This window comes from Euleptes europaea, chromosome 9, assembly GCF_029931775.1.
Source record: "Euleptes europaea isolate rEulEur1 chromosome 9, rEulEur1.hap1, whole genome shotgun sequence".
In the NCBI taxonomy this organism is placed as follows: domain Eukaryota; kingdom Metazoa; phylum Chordata; class Lepidosauria; order Squamata; family Sphaerodactylidae; genus Euleptes; species Euleptes europaea.
In genome coordinates this window covers 46,065,245-46,081,888 of record NC_079320.1, presented here as the reverse complement: position 1 = coordinate 46,081,888, position 16,644 = coordinate 46,065,245, and the positions used below count along the sequence as shown (strand labels likewise).

Sequence of the window (16,644 nt, the reverse complement as noted above, 5' to 3'; positions counted from 1 at the left end):
TGTGAACCACAGTTTTTCAAGGAAGAAACTAATCATCTAAATCATGCACTGCTAGCAAAAGGCTATTCCAAGAATGAAATCAGAAGGGCCATTAAACCAAACAAAAATCAGAAAACTCAGGAAAAACAGTCTACCATAGGAAAGGTATTCTTGCCATTTATTAAAGGAGTCACTGATAGGATGGAGAAACTTTTGAAAAAACATAATCTACAAACAGTGTTTAAACCCACCAAGAAAATACAACAAATGCTACGATCAGCAAAAGACAAAAGAGACCCCCTCACCTCTGCAGGAGTATATCGTATACCTTGCAGCTGTGGAGAAGTTTACATCGGGACCACAAAACGCAGCATACAAACAAGGATAAAAGAACATGAAAGATACAGCAGACTTGGCCAACCTGAGAAATCAGCAGTGGCTGAACATGGACTGACACAAACAGGACACAGGGTCTTATTCCAAGACCCTGAAAGACTGGACAATTCTACCAACTATTTTGTCAGATTGCACAGAGAAGCCATTGAAATTCATAAACTTCAGCACAACTTTAACAGAAAAGAAGAGAGTTTAAGAATGAATAAGGCTTGGCTTCCTGTCCTATAAACCTCCAGACTAACAAAGACTATAGTCAACAATAGCCATGGAGATTAGCTTTGGACTTCACACACAGATCACTTCAGTATACAATGGTTCCATATTAACATACCACACCTTCATTAGCACATTATCTTGATACTTACAGGACAACGATTAGCACATTACTTTTGCAGGACAATGACTCAGCTCAAACCCAACCCCTTTCTGACTATATCTTCCTACACACTTGACACTGAGAGACACTGTCCTTCAGTGTTACTACTCTGAAGATGCCTGCCACAGTTGCTGGCGAAACGTCAGGAAAGAAAATTCCAAGACCACGGTTACACAGCCCGGATAACCTACAAGAACCAATCACTTTAGTATCAAACAACCCAATTTCTCTTGCACTGATGCAATTTTGAGTTGTCAGCACCTTGTAGTATCAGCTCCATGATTTGCCCACAAACTGCGGTTTTACAGCATGGTTTAAGTCTGGTTTAGAGTCACTGTTTGTGGGAAAGATACAAACCCTGAATGTGGACATCATGATAAAGTGGAGGTATACGGGAGACTTGCACAATCAAAACACCTTTCATTTGTATGGGGAAGAGGGAGAGAGATAGCTTCAAAGAGGTTCTGGTTCATTGCCAACAGACAATTGTTTGTGAAGTCTGAATGCAGGGCTAGTTTTCCATGTGGAGGGATTTTATTTGTATAAAAGGCATTCTCAGTTATGTGACACCCCCCAGTGAAGGGTGGACTTCTGCCATTTTCTTTATTTTTTCCACTTCCTTCCCCAATGTAGTTTCAGAGGGAAGCCATGCTGGACTGCAGTAGAACAGCTAGATTTGAGTCCAGTAGTATCTTAGAGACCATCAAGTTTTTTGTGGGTATGAACTTCTGAGTGTCAGAGCTCCCTTTGTCAGATATGAATTGACATACAGTTCCCAGAATGCTCTGGGGAGGGGAAGAGAAGGCACTTGGTGTATTCTTGTAACGTAGCTTCAAGAATATCTGCTATTTAATGCCAGATGTTAGGGGAACTGTAGTTCCCAGAGTGAACTGGAGGGGAGGGGGAGAATTTGAGGAATAAAGGAAGATGGAGGAGGCATTGCAAGAATTTCTCTCTCTTCTAAGCTGCCTCCTGCTTGCCTTGTACTCTAAGCCAAAGTAGTGCATACTTTGTTACCATCTCTCAAGATTAGATTTTATGATGGAGAAGGAGGCCTTCATAAGACTGTTTTGATAATGGTGGAAACAAAATGTAGGCTACTGGGGTAGTAATGATTCAGCAAGGAAAGAGTATGCCACCAGCCATCATCTAGAGCTCTTTCAGCAGTTGATCTTTGGCTGCTGTGCTTCTTGCTTTGGTCTAATATGGAACAGATGTTCTCCCACTCTTGCATAGATTGCTTTTTGCCAAATTGCCACTATGGTTTTAATTTATGCACACTGATTTGGAACGTGATCAGTGTGAGGAAACCAACTCATGATTTACAGTTTTGTTGGTTTACTATGCAAAAGGTATGTTTCTTAACATTTAACTGCCTTTGCTTTTTTGGTTTCATTTAAAAATATAGGTGTAATCACAGTAGAGAAACCAGAATTTCTTGATTATGAAGTCAGGCAAAAGGTACAGTTTACGATCTTAGCGGACAATGGCTTGAGCTCAGTGCTATGTGGAATGACGGTATTGATACAAGACATGAATGATAATGCACCGCAGTTTGAACAAAGCTATAGCACAGCATCAGTGTGGGAAGGCCAGCTCTACAGCACGTATATCATGCAGGTAACTTCAAACATTTGTTTACACTATGTTTCCTCAAGTAGTGATGCTCATACTTTATATGGAAAGTTTAATGAAGTTTACCTTCTATTTGAATGTTGTGGGCCTTTTTCTTTGTTGCTTACAATACTGTTAGTTAGAAACACAAAGTATTTCATTGGTTCAATGACATCTGAAGTTCCAGATTACAGCCTTTAAAAAAAATCCATAGTATATCCAGAAAGAGAGAGCATTTGTGTATGTTAGTAGCTATAGTATACACCCACAGTGTTGATACAAGTAACTGATCTGCCAATGACCTGTAACCGCTCAAACAAGTTTACTCATCTAACCTCTGTTAAAGCTGAATTCTTCTACCTTATCTGGGAGAATAATATGAAATATCTGTTGTTCACTATTCTCAATGTGTAAATGCATCCCCACCACCACCAAGAAAAGGATGTCAGTTGGCTGAGCCCACTGCCTATCAGAAAAAGGGGAAACCATCTCAAATGAATAAATAGAAGAAATTTAAAATTAAAATAGTTGGCGTCTTGAAGAGAAAATGAATGTAAAATTTTGCAATTCCTACTTCCATTGAGTCAACGCTGAGGTGCAGTAAGGGGAGATTAAAAAGGACTGTTACATTTACGAAGTTACGAAAGAGATGTGCTGAAAATCCATAACAATCCTTGGCCTGGTTCAGGTGTAAAACTGGAACCAGGATGTAGAGAAGGGAGCCACAGGACTGTGCGCAGCTTTCCATCACCCCAGTTGCATGCAAATTCAAATCTGGGACCTCTCCATAAGCCATAAGCTGCTAAATGGGCCACCACAACAAGTACAAACTGTAATATAGGCAAAGTATGTGTGTGTGTAAAGTGCCGTCAGGTCGCAGCTGACTTATGGCGACCACTTTTGGGGTTTTCATGTCAAGAGACTAACAAAGGTGGTTTGCCAGTGCCTTCCTCTGCACAGCAACCCTGGTATTCCTTGGTGGTCTCCCATCCAAATACGAACTAGGGCTGACCCTGCTAGCTTCTGAGATCTGACGAGATCAGGCTAGCCTGGGTCATCCAGGTCAGGGAAGGCAAAGTATAGCAACTGGCAAGACACTGTGTATTCATGGTGTACTAAATAAGGAATGGTAGCCCTTTTCTGTTGCAGAATGCATAATTCATTTCAGGATAAGCATGAATTTTGTTCCCATTCAGATCTATGCAACAGACCCGGACAGTGGCATAAATGGAGAAATTGAATATTCAGTTTTATCTGGCAACACAAATGAAGCATTTCTCATTGATTCAGCACAAGGAATTATATCTGCCTACACAGTCTTCAATAGGGAAGACATTTCATCATACAGGTTTGTTTATAGTCAATATATCTAACTCTCAACATGGGCTCATCTGTAGATACTTGAATCCTGAGATTGGACCATGAACAGACCAGACAGATCTTTCTACAAACCTGAGAAAAGCCCCTGGTCAGTAACATTAGAAAATATACACTAGGGAATTCTCCCCCCAAAATCATAAAAAGCAGTTCCTGTATCTTTAAGAAACAAAGGCCCTCTGTTGCCATTGCTATGCACAAACAAGGAAGAAGAAAACCCATCCCAATCCAAAAAAAAAACAGGCTAGGAACCAAAAAGATTGAGGAAGCATAACAAAATAATAGTTTCTTTATTGTGTGCACACATTCATAAAAAGGTTAAAAACCAAACACACACACAACCAAATCCAATTTGGTAACACACATAAAACCACTGTATCCAGATGCATTTCAGCCCTAAGACCTTCCTCAGTGGTCTCAGAAAGTTTATGCACATGTGCAAAGGATAAATATGCAGTTATTTTTCAGGTCAGAGCAGGTTGCATGTAAAACTTTATATTATTGTAATAATAAGGGCTCCAAAACATTTTTTTAAATATTAGGCCTGAACTCATCAAGGAGTCCCCATCCCTATGATATACAAGAGCTGCAACCGTACTGCTGATGGGTGTAGCTCTATTCATAACATGTGTCCATGTATAAACCAGCAGTAGAGTGACAGTAGAGTAGTACGGTTGGAGTATTCTATGCACATAAAGCAGCAAAAATAAGGAAATACTCCCACATGTTGTTTTGGCTCAGAAAATGGTTGGGGGTGGGGTGGGGGAGGCAGGAACCCTTCTTTCCCTCAGAGTAGCATTGTGAACCCAACTCTTTAAAAAAGACAGTCTAGTTTGGCCCTTACATCTCTAGTTTTGTAAAGTCAATGGAAATTTAGACTGAACAGGCCTGTTTGAATCTTTCTACCACAATTACCTTTGTTTTCATCTTCTACCTCACACACTTTTGTAGGTTTAGGCATACAACAATGTTATTTTTTTTTAAATATCCAGTGACTGATTTTAAAAAGGAAACAAATTGCTAACCTTACAGTTTCCCCCAAGAACATCAAGACTTGGAGATGTGTGTGAGAGTGAGTGTGTGGGCAAACGTGTGTATGTGTCAAGGTTTTTCCTGTTCCAGAATATCCCTGTCCTCAAACAAGCTGAAGATAATGTATCTACTCTACATTCAGTGGCTCTTCACTCGGGCCTTTTTTGTAGTTGCTTGCGAGCTGAGCTTTCCCACCAAATTCCAGTCCATAGTCACATCCAGGAATTCCCATGGAATGCGTTACTTGCTCCCATCTGCCAGGATTCCAGTCGGAGGGGTTCCATCACTAAGGAAGAGAAAAGACCATGCTATAGCCCTAGGGGAGTGGCAAGGAATATCTTATCAATGGCTGTTGAAGAAAGTTGGCAAAATGGGATTTTAAAAAATTGCCACTTCTGTAGTTGTTTACTTTGTATGTGTCACTGTAGACTGACTACAATATAAAACAAAACCATGCTTTGATATCATACAGGCAAGCCTCATATTTGTATGTCCTGTCCCCCCCCCATGTACTGCAATCCCCACCCCCTTTCTGTTTTGCAGCAGTTAATAATCAAATCCAGCAATCTGTGGTTTGTGTTTTCCCGTCAAACTAGAACTAGAAACCATGGCTTAATCGTGGCTTGCAGTTTTAATTAAGTGGAGAACCACAAACCACAGTTTACTGGTTTAGGTATAATAGCTGACCATGGGTTAGATCCTTTGAAGTATAAGCAACAAAGATCTCTCTTGATGTCCATCTTCTTCTAGCCCCTGAGTAATTTAAAAAGCTGATGCTGAAGGACAGAAAGTCATGCAACCTGGTGATGGGAGCTGCAGTTAGAAGGAAGAACTGGCTGAAATCAGACTCCATCATCCATTCCCCACAGTGCCACTTCCATAGACACACAAGCCTCCTTTGGCAGAAGGACAACATGGAGGAGATTTCACTTGGCTCCACCTCCTCATTGCAGCTCCCCAGGCTGTGTGGCTTGTTTTGTTCACACACGTCCCACAACTGCCAGCTGTTTGGATGTGTCAGAGAGTTTCTGGAGGAATGGGGAGGCAGAGAAGATCAGTACTCAGAAGAACCTTTTGCTTGTTCTTCATGGGCTTCAAAAGTATTGTTTACCGATATCCGGTGAAATCAGAGGAAGAGTTATAAAAGAACTCTCTGCACTCTCAGGGGCTTCAGGTTTGTTTTCATACCTACCACATACCCAACATTTGTCCTCTCACCTGAATTTTTACTGCCTAAAAAGCCATTTATGAAATTTGGAGACCCTACAGAATGTCTTTTCATTCAGTATTCAATATCAGATGCATCCATCCAGTGCTGCAATGGACATGAGAATTGTTAGGTCCCAGCCATGCTTTTAACTTTTTTGAATGAACAGGATTTCAGAATTGTTCTTTTTTACTTCATTTAACTATCCTTGTTGCAGAATGCATGTATAAAAATAGATTAATTTATTGTTGTATTATTATTTTAAAATGGCTCTTTGTCTACTCAGTCAGTAGACTATTATATTTAATGTAACTACCATTCAAAATAGAGGATTCACTTCTTCAAACCTTCCGTTAACTGTTATTTTACCTCAGCAGTATATTTGGTCTGAAATGTTAAGGCCCTTAGAATAGGGCCTTTAGAAGGGAAGTGCTGACAGAAGTTTAATTTAAATGTCTTGGTTGAGATGTTTTTATGGCGTTTTCTTTTTCACTGAAACCTAAGGAACCGATTATTTTTGTAAATGTTTCCATATGTACCTTACTGATATACATTCTAGACAAAATATGAAATTGTGCATGTTTACAAACTTGAATGCAAGTCTGTAATTCAAGTAATGCGTTCTGACAATTTTTAAGCCACAAAAACTCACATAGCAGAACTGGTGTGGTAGATGAATGGCCGTGGATTCTGGAGATTAAATTTCAGTTTATTGTGCCCAGCTCTGTTGTGCAAATAATAATAATGCCATTTGTCACTTTTGAAAGGAAGTTACTGTGTCAAATATGAAGAAGATGAACTCTGCATATTGATTTAATAAGTGTGCATTCTGGCATCCCAAGTTTTGAAGTAGATCATAATGAAATTCATAATAAAAGACAGGCTTCTAAAGGCAAAGGGGAAAAATATTCCTTACTAATTTAAACTTATTTACAGTATGCAAAACATACGACATCCATGAAGTAACAATGTCAGTCCCTAGTCCTGCTCTCTCCCCACCCCATCAGCTTAGGCCCCCAGAGTCAACTCTTTTACCAGTGCTGTATTCATGACGGTGAGTTAACATTGTTGGTATTCATTTTGATGATCTGGAGCTATCTTTTTGAAATATTTAATTGGATTGCTTTATTATTTTCTGTGTAGCTTTGCAAAAGCATTCTTAACAGACCCAGAGCATTTTTCTTCAAAGAGAGGTAGCTGTTTACTGCGTGCAGGCAGGCATTCCAATGCACTGATCATCCAGACTTGGTGTCCACATTGTAATGCAGGGCTTGGATGCAGGTCCACATCAGACTTCCAAGGGTATTACTCACGTTGGGGTGTGGATATCTCTGGATTGAGCCCACTGAGGGTTTCTTAAGGGTGATGAGAATGCAAAATAATTGCTGCTGCTGTTATACTTTTGTTAACCATTTGAGCATACTGGAGAAAGATAGGGTTGGATCTGTTTTAGCAGAACAGTGCTCATGACATAAATGTTCCTGCCTCTCCCCTGCCACTCTCATGCCTCTCCTCAACCTGCTGTATGCCCCGAAATCATGCTGTTGGGGAGAGGATAGTTTGCAGTGAGAGGGGATGAATTCCCTCCCTTTTTTCCGATAGGAGGAAATGTGTTCTGTCGTTGAGAAACATAGCTAACATCCACCCCATAGAAATGTAGAGAGCCAGCATGGTGTAGTGGTTAAGAGCGGTGGTTTGGAGCAGTGGACTCTGATCTGGAGAACTGGGTTTGATTCCCCACTCCTCCACATGAGCGGCAGATGCTAATCTGGTGAACCAGGTTGGTTTCCCCACTCCTACACACAAAGCCGGCTGGGTGACCTTGGGCTAGTCACAGCTCTCTCAGCTCCACCTACCTCACAGGGTGTCTGTTGTGGGGAGGGGAAGGGAAGGTGAGTGTAAGCCGGTTTGATTCTTTCTTAAGTGGTGGAGAAAGTCGGCATATAAAAACCAACTCTTCTTCTTCTATAGATATTTTACTCCTGGCAGATGTTGACATGATGACCTCTTTGTGGCTAATTTTTAATAGGTTGGTTTTACAAGCTGCTGATAGGGGAACTCCCAGGCTATCAGCTACAAGTACAGTAGAAATACAAGTACTGGATGTCAATGATAATGCTCCAACTCTCGGGCCACTCGGCACAGTGGAACTCCCTGAAAGTAAGTGTGGTAACTGCTAGGCAGCAGTATTGTTTTTTGAAATGGCAAGGAAAGAGCCCTGACGAGGGTCTCACCTTTGAGCATGTCTGTTGCAGATACTCCACTTGGCTTCCTTGTGATGCAAGTACTGGCAGATGATATGGACCTGGGCCCACCTCTTCACTACAGTTTTGCTAAGGGCGGTAACCCCGGAAGGAAATTTACAATTGACCAGTACAAGGGAATAATCACTTTGGTGCAGGCATTAGACTTTGAAGAAATTGCTCAGCTTGAACTGTCGATTAGAGTTTCAGATTCTGTGCATCACACCACAGAAAAACTTGTAATACTTGTATCTGATGTAAATGATAACCCACCAGTATTTACTCAGGATGTATATCAGGTAAGAACAAAAATATTGCCATGGAAGCTTGTATATTTAATAGCTCTGTTCGTGTTTCCTTGAACCACTTTAATCTTTTTTTTTCCATTTCAGGTGATCATACCAGAACTCACAACTATAAATGCATCTATCTTAACTGTGTGTGCCACAGACAGAGATTCGGAGTATAATGGAAAGGTATCCTACAGAATTCTTTCATCCTCTGATGCATTTTCTATTGATCCGAGAAATGGTGAGTTCAGCGTACATTTAATATGGAACATGTGTTATAGACTGCAATGTTGTACATCCACTTGTCTGTGTAGGATTCTTTTCATTCACATAGCCATATTTCATTGCAGCAGTCACTGCAGGAAGTCAAACTGCAGATTTCAGCTAGAACGTACGTGAAACGCAGGTAGAAAAACCAGCCATATTTAAAGCTAAAGGACAACAGTACTGGAACATGAAGTTTCTCTCTACCTTCAGGCTACCTGCAAAGCAGAAAGTGACAGAATTCCAGGCTGTTCTTATTCCCTGAAAAACAGCAAAAGTTTAAATTTAGCCTTTTGGGGAGAATGCTGTTCAGCACAAATTCTTGGAATTAAACCATGAATGGATTTTGTGGAAGGGATCCTTGGTGATCCTGAAGTACACTCAGGCATGGGATATGGCACAATGGAATCATTAGAATCCCAGCCCCAATCGTGAACTTGTTTCATTGTGTGTGTATCTTTGTGTGTGCGTATCTGTGTGTGTCTGTGTGGTAGGGATTCTGCCAGTCCTCCTTTTCCTCTGCAGCCAACTGTGCTGTTCTTCCCAAGGAACTTTTTTGTGTTGATGTGGGAAAGAGATCAGCAAAAATCCCTTTGGTTTGAAGTATTTTCAAATTGACAATTGTTCTTTCCTCTTTAGGGAGCACAGGAACAAAATAAACAGAATCATTGTTCATCAGTTCATTTACCCATTAATTTAAATCCTGTCTTTCTCCCCATATGGGGACCCCAAGTGATTCTCTACAGAAAAAAAATACAATTATGCAAAAACAAATTAACGAGAGAATGGAGGGGAAGGCTTATAAAATGTAGAGCAGGTTTTCTTCTCTCCCAGGAAATATTCCTGCCGGCTCTAGCCTTTCAGGCTAACAGATAAAGGCCAAGAGTTACTGGAAGTTTGTTACACAATAACGTATTTTTACTTTATTGTAGGCTCACTATTTTTGGCTAAGCCAGTGACGTTCCAGGACAAAACTCCAATTATTCAGCTACTGGTAGAAGCCATAGACCATGGAAATCCTCCTCTGACTGCCATTACTTCAGTGGTTGTACATATACAGGACGTGAATAATTATGTTCCTCAATTTACAATGGCAGCATATAATCTCAGTGTAAGAGAAAATGTGTCCATTGGAGAGAAGCTGCTCACGTTTTCTGCTGCTGACTATGATAAGTCACATGAAAATAACTACATTGAATATTCTATTATCGGTGGTAATGGCAGTAACAAATTTCTTGTGGAAACGTGTGTCATTGGGCCACAGTCTCCGAATAAAGTGGTTGGAAATCTCAGGTTGAGAAGCCTTCTAGACAGAGAGAAAACGTCAGCTTACCAGTTATTAATTCTTGCATCTGTCCATGGAGCTCCTCTTTTAAACTCCACGGCTACTGTATCCATCACTGTTTTGGATGTTAATGACAGCCCACCTATATTTACCAGCTTGGAATACCGTGTTCACGTTAGAGAAAATACTCCAGTGGGAAGTCCTATTACTGTGGTTTCAGCAAGTGATGATGATGTTGGTTCCAACGCGAAGGTCACTTACAGTATTGCCTCTGGAAATGACAAGGGACATTTTCGATTAGATGGGAAAACTGGCTCCCTTGATCTGGTCCGACCTCTGGATTATGAAGAAACAGTGACATTCAGTTTAACTATTCAAGCCTCTGATGGAGGAGTTGGTATAAAAAATGTGGCTTTTGCTGCTGTTTTTGTCAGTGTTCTTGATGATAATGATTACGCACCAAAATTTCTATTCCCTAACCTGGACTGCAGAGTACATGAAAATCTGCCCCCTTTTTCTTTTGTGTGCACAGTCTCTGCATTAGATTTCGATACTGGCCCCTATGGTCATCTTTCTTATTCCATCCAGTCATCATGTTTGTCTGACCATGGAACTTCCTTAGATGATGGCATGTTTTTCATAGATCCCCTGACCGGGGCTATCCATACTAAACAAGCCCTTGACTTTGAACATCAGAATAAATATTGCTTTGTAGCTCAGGCAAGAGACAAGAGCGATGCCTCAGCCACTGTTACCGTTCGGGTGACGGTTGAAGGGACAGATGAGTTTGACCCAGTTTTCAACCAAAATCAATATTTTTTCGATTTCCCTGAAAAGAATGAAGCAGGGCAGCTGGTTGGCAGAGTGTCGGCATCAGATTACGACAGAGGGTTGGACGGCGTTGTTCGTTACAGTCTGCTGAAACAGTCCCCTTTCTTTTCTGTGAACCAAAGCAATGGGGCTGTCTACTTGACTAAATCTTTTCACAGGAAAAGGAGCAGCACGAAGAGAAAAGAGGACACCCTCGAACTGCTTATCAAAGCTCATGGCCCGAAACTGGACTCTAAATTTAGCACATGCATAGTTCTGGTGAACATTTCTGCTACCCCGGAGAGCTCTTCCATGTTATCGCCCCACACCTTGACCATCAGTATTGCTGCCTTTGCTGTTCTGTTCCTGTTTCTTGCCATCAGCTTTGCAGTGCTTATTGTGAGATACAAGCAAAAAGATGCAGTGAACTCCAGCAAGAAAAAAGAAACGCCATGCTGTTTAGCAACAGATTTGAATGCAGATCGTGAAAACAGTGCCCCTGAAGCTCCCCAGAACACTTCAGTCCCTGCTACAAGCACCCTTCCCATAAGCTCCATAGCTGAATGGCTGAGTTTGGTAGGCATTAGAGAAAGGAAGGATATGGGTAATCCCTGCAGACATTCGGACTCCAGTGGCCATGGCTCTGCAGAAGGCGAAACAGCGGAAGATGAGGAAATACAGAAGATTAATGAACATCCATGCAGGAAGGGTTCTGGATCAGCCTTAAGTGACCGAGGCTCACGAATACCAGACTCGGGAATTCCCAGGGACTCTGATCAGCTTTCATGTCAGTCTGGAGAGACAGATGTTGTTGCTGTGATTCAAAGTGCAGAGACTATCCAGATCTTCAGAGATGGAGGCGGAGGAGAGGAAAGAGATTGTGACACCAGGTATACAAGCAATAACATGTCATTACTTCAGAACATGGGGTTAAAGGAAATGGACGCCATGAGAGACATCTCACGAGAGTATAACTTCATACCTGATGGCCCGAACTCCCATTCTGGATCTCTTGCTACCCTAGTAGACTCTGGTGACGATCTTAGAGGTAGTTATAACTGGGATTACTTGCTAAATTGGGAACCCATATTTAAACCTCTTGCATCTGTGTTCAGTGATATTGCAGAACTGAAAGACGAAAGCATAAAAACATGCGGCTTTCCTAAGGAGAAGAAATCTTTCATTTTTCCCCCTCCCTTGATTACTTCTGTGGCTCAGCCAGGTTTAATGACAGTACCCCCACGAATGCCAAGTCTACTGCCTGGTCAGGCATTTAAAAGCTACCCCCACTCACCCCTCCTCCATAACCTAAAATATCCTTCATCAGCCATGACTCCTAGTTTTTCTCCTTCTCTGTCCCTGCTTACAGTGCAGACCCCTGTGGCATCCCCAGTAACCTCACATCCTAGCCTAAAGGGGATGTGGCCCAGTGGGCCAACATGTGAACTTTCAACAGAAGAAGAAATTCAAGTGTAGGTTATTTAGCATTGGTACACACCATTAGATGAACATTTGGTGAAAAGTACTTGCCATGCTTTTTAATGAGCACAGCATGCCATGTCTATATCTGTAAAAAAAAATTTATTTTTATGATCTGAAAATGATTAGCTAAATGGATGATCTCCCTAGCTGCAAATTTCACCCTATATTTGTTATTATCTTTGTGGCATTTCTTTTTGAAATGCTCAGATTTCTAATGCAAAAAGTAAGTGTTTGGGTTCTGCACACTCTACTCACCAAGGGGAATCCCAGCTGGAATAGAACTTCCATATTAATGCTGACTCTTAAAAATTGGGGAATTGGGGGGGGTGGAATTTGTTGGAGGTTCATGGTCTCCATGGAACAAGTGGTTAACACATGTTTGGTTGCTGCCATTCAGGCAAGTATAACGCTATTTTATCTTCTCCAGTAAGCTCCTCCTATTCTCAGGCAAGCGCATTTCAGTTGGAGCAAAACTAACTTGTTACATTATATTAAATGCATGCAGAATTATACTTACAGACAGCCACACATTTTTGTGTGTACACATTTATTGTATCAGATGAGCATCTACAGGCCAGTACTTTTTAGTTTTTCTTTTGCTTTTATGTATACATAAACACCTTTGTTTTTGTTTGTTTTTCTCTCTGGATAGGAATGAGTATTAAACCAAACAAGCCTAATGGGCCACATTAATTTAAGAATTGTATATTTGCTAAAAATGTATGTATATAACAAAGTATAACCAAAATGTATGGTCATAACAACAATTGATATAATTGCTCAGCTAAATAATGTAACAGTTTTTGAAATATAATTTTTATATATATTTTTATACTGTGAAGCCTTAATTTTATTCTCCTATTTTTAATATATTGAAATTAAGTACTCAGGGGATAAGCAGGGCTAGGGCCTTGTCTGAGTCTTCCTCAACACACCTGGGGGAGGAATATAACAGAGGCAGGCGTTAATCTAGTTCTGATGGGTTACATGCCTGAGTATGGAAAAGTTATTTGGTTTAATACCATAACCAATGTTTTGTTCCATCTAGGGCTTAGCCCTAAACGGTGCCAATAATATTTAAACTAGTAACATATGGATTATTTAGCTCACTTGGTGGCTATCAATAAAGGATCACTACACAGCCGGGAAGTGTGTATAATAAATATGGTGATTGTTCCTGCAGACAGTACTTATCTTTCCAAGCTTAGGGCACCCCTACGTTTGAGATGGGCAGTGATCTCACCAACAAAATCTAAAGAAGGACCTTGGATTCCACCATTTGCTCTGGGGAGGGGTTATGGCACAGTGGCAGAGCATCTGATTTGCATGAAGAAGGTCAAAGGTATAATCCCTGTAGCTCCATTTAAAAGGATCTCAGATGTAGGATGATATAAAAGACTTCTGCCTGACACCTTGGAGAGCCGCTGCCAGTTAGAGTAGGCAATATGGACATTGATAGCCCAGTGACCTGACTCAGCGTATGGCAGCTTCATGTGTTCATGTGTCTACAACAAAAAGATCTTCTTGAGTGAGCTGAAGCTAAAACTGATTACTGATCAAAACTGATTACTAATTGTCGATTGGGACTGCTAAACATAGTAAGTAGTATGATTCCTACTCATGCAGTTGAAAATCAGTCAGATATCTGAACACTACATGACAAACAAAATCTCTATCCATACCCATATACCTTCTAGAAGCCATAGACGCCTTCTCTATCATGCTGAACCTACTGCAAACAAAAACAAAGAAGTCCTTAAAACACAGAAAAGATGTCAGCAGGCACCATAGCGCCCGCGGGCAGCCCATTGGGGACCCCTGCTCTAAGGCATATTTGTCATGAATTAGCAAGTGATTCATCTCCTGTTCTTTCAGTTTCCCATCAAACTATACTCCGGTATGCCATGATTCTCACATTATGTGTGTGTTAAGTGCCGTCAAGTCGCTTCCGACTCATGGCGACCCTATGAATGAAAGTCCTCCAAAATGTTCTATCTTTGACAGCCTTGCTCAGATCTTGCAAACTGAAGGCTGTGGCTTCCTTTATTGAGTCAATCCATCTCTTGTTGGGTCTTCCTCTTTTCCTGCTGCCCTCAACTTTTCCTATCATGACGGTCTTTTCCAGTGACTCTTTTCGTCTCATGACGTGACCAAAATACGACAGCCTCAGTTTAGTCATTTTAGCTTCTAGGGTCAGTTCAGGCTTGATTTGATCTATAACCCACTGATTTGTTTTTTTGGCAGTCCACGGAATCCGTAACACTCTCCTCCAACACCACATTTCAAAGGAATCTATTTTCTTCCTATCAGCTTTCTTCACTGTCCAGCTTTCACACCCATACATAGTAATAGGGAATATGATGGCTTGAATTAATCTCACATTATACGCAGTGGTATTATTATAGGATACAAAATATACTCTGGTATGCCATGATTCTCACATTATACGCAGTGGTATTATTATAGGATACTCAACCCACAAAAACTACCAGAATTGAGTTAAAAAAGAGGGGGAGAAAGAGACAAAAGTCCGTTGATGAATGCCATCCTGAGCTCCTTGGAAGACAAGTGGGATACGAATGAATATATCTGCAACTCAGTATTGGCAAAATAGCTACTGGTTCAACAGGATGATGAGTTGGAAGCTGGTGAAGCTCAGAGGTGTAACTCAAGCTTGCCTCTCATTTTGCTAAGATGGAAAATGCATCCCCTGCCAATATCAAAAGTAAAGGTGTTTAGTAAAATCGAATTCACAAACTCCATCATTGTTATCTAAAAATAGGCGCAAAGCCAACCAATAGGAATTTTTTTAATCCAGTCCTCTCTCGTTTTGTATCATATTCTGATTATTTGTATTTATAAGAATTCGGCACCAAAATCCTGTGGGCTGTCAACACAGAGGTCTCGTAAGGAGCAGGGGCAACGTGTAGTTTTTCTAGTTATGCTTATACACAGCTAAATGGCATCTTCTCAGCACAGGGAGCAAGCCCTTTGCTGCCTCTGTAGGGCCTTCTTGTGGTTGGATCTAGTTGTTGTTAACTGATGCCTTTTTGAAAGCATTAGCTCTAAGCCGATTCCTCTTTTGCCAAATATATGCAGAGGATAATTGGGCTTAGGAAATGTTGCTACATTAACTTTTTTTGGTTACATTTTTCTTTTTAATATATATATTTACTAATTCCATGTCCAAAACTGTGAACTACGCTAAGCAGATGTATTTCTGTCTCATGTGTGGCTGAGCTGAAAAAAATGTGAATACACAATGAAAGTCTGCAGTAAATCATACGTCAGCTCTTTTCACCTCAATTTTTTTTATTCTCTGTGTAAACAATGTAATTTGTTTAAATTATTGTAAGTTGAGTTTTCACTTGCCTCAAAAGTCCATTGTTCTTTATAGATACACTAACAAAAGAGGGACAGAACTTGTTAGTGGAAAAATATATTAAGCCCAAAGTGCTAAAACTATAAAATAGGACAGTTGTTTCTCCTAGAAACTTGGCTGCCTGCCGCTCAGAATTTGACTTGCTTGTAGCCAACGCATACGTTTATTTAATTCACAACCAAATTCATATCAAAATGCCATATATCAGCGATCATTTTTTAATTGGCACCATAGCAGGTTCTTGCACAAAGAAAAAGCTCCTGGCTCCAACCCAGGAAAAGTTAATTACATTTAAATCCCAGTGATCCAACAGGATTTAGTTAGAATTCACTGTCTCTATATCAGGCTCTTAGTTGTAGGCATTCCAAAGGGAGAGAAATAGTAGGAAGCACCTTATTCAGATGGATCCTGTGAATTGTGAATGAAAATGCACTCACCGTAGTGGATCTTACCCTGCTTTCCCCTCTCCCTAAGATACCCTAAAAGCCAGTGCTGAAGGTTGGGAAACTTGTAGACCACATGCCACAAGGCATAGGAGATACCACGAGGAGAGAGAATTGGGCAAAATTGCCCCTTCTCCTTGTGTCAATAGAAAACTTGCTGCGCTGTTTCTTCCTCCACTAGTGGAAGGAAAGAGATGGGACAGTTTGCACATTTGGTCTGTGAGGCTTCCTTGCCCTCCAGGTTTGGCTCTTTGGGGGTCTTGGGAGGATTCATGAAATAATGGAGAAATATCTGCATCCACAAGTGCAACACACTCTCTTTCTTTGCTATCTTGATATTGGATTTGTCCAATAATGATGTAATATGTAATGATGGTGCACAGCAAATGCCATAAGCACTGGACAAAATTAGCCACGTTTATTCAAATTATTTATATCCCACCTTTCCACAGAGATCAACCTTG

The 16,644-nt window shown here is 40.8% G+C and overlaps 1 protein-coding gene across 1 annotated transcript in view; it reads left to right on the top strand.

The window, feature by feature from the left end:
• Positions 1-12,424, top strand: part of DCHS2 (dachsous cadherin-related 2) — a 109,314-nt gene extending 96,890 nt beyond the window's left edge. The window contains exons 16-21 of the mRNA XM_056855047.1: positions 2,160-2,371; positions 3,562-3,713; positions 8,011-8,141; positions 8,237-8,523; positions 8,617-8,755; positions 9,711-12,424. Coding sequence (XP_056711025.1) covers positions 2,160-2,371; positions 3,562-3,713; positions 8,011-8,141; positions 8,237-8,523; positions 8,617-8,755; positions 9,711-12,349 — 3,560 coding nt within the window. The 3' untranslated portion in view covers positions 12,350-12,424. The remainder of the gene's footprint in view (positions 1-2,159; positions 2,372-3,561; positions 3,714-8,010; positions 8,142-8,236; positions 8,524-8,616; positions 8,756-9,710) is intronic.
• Positions 12,425-16,644: the final 4,220 nt, after the last annotated feature.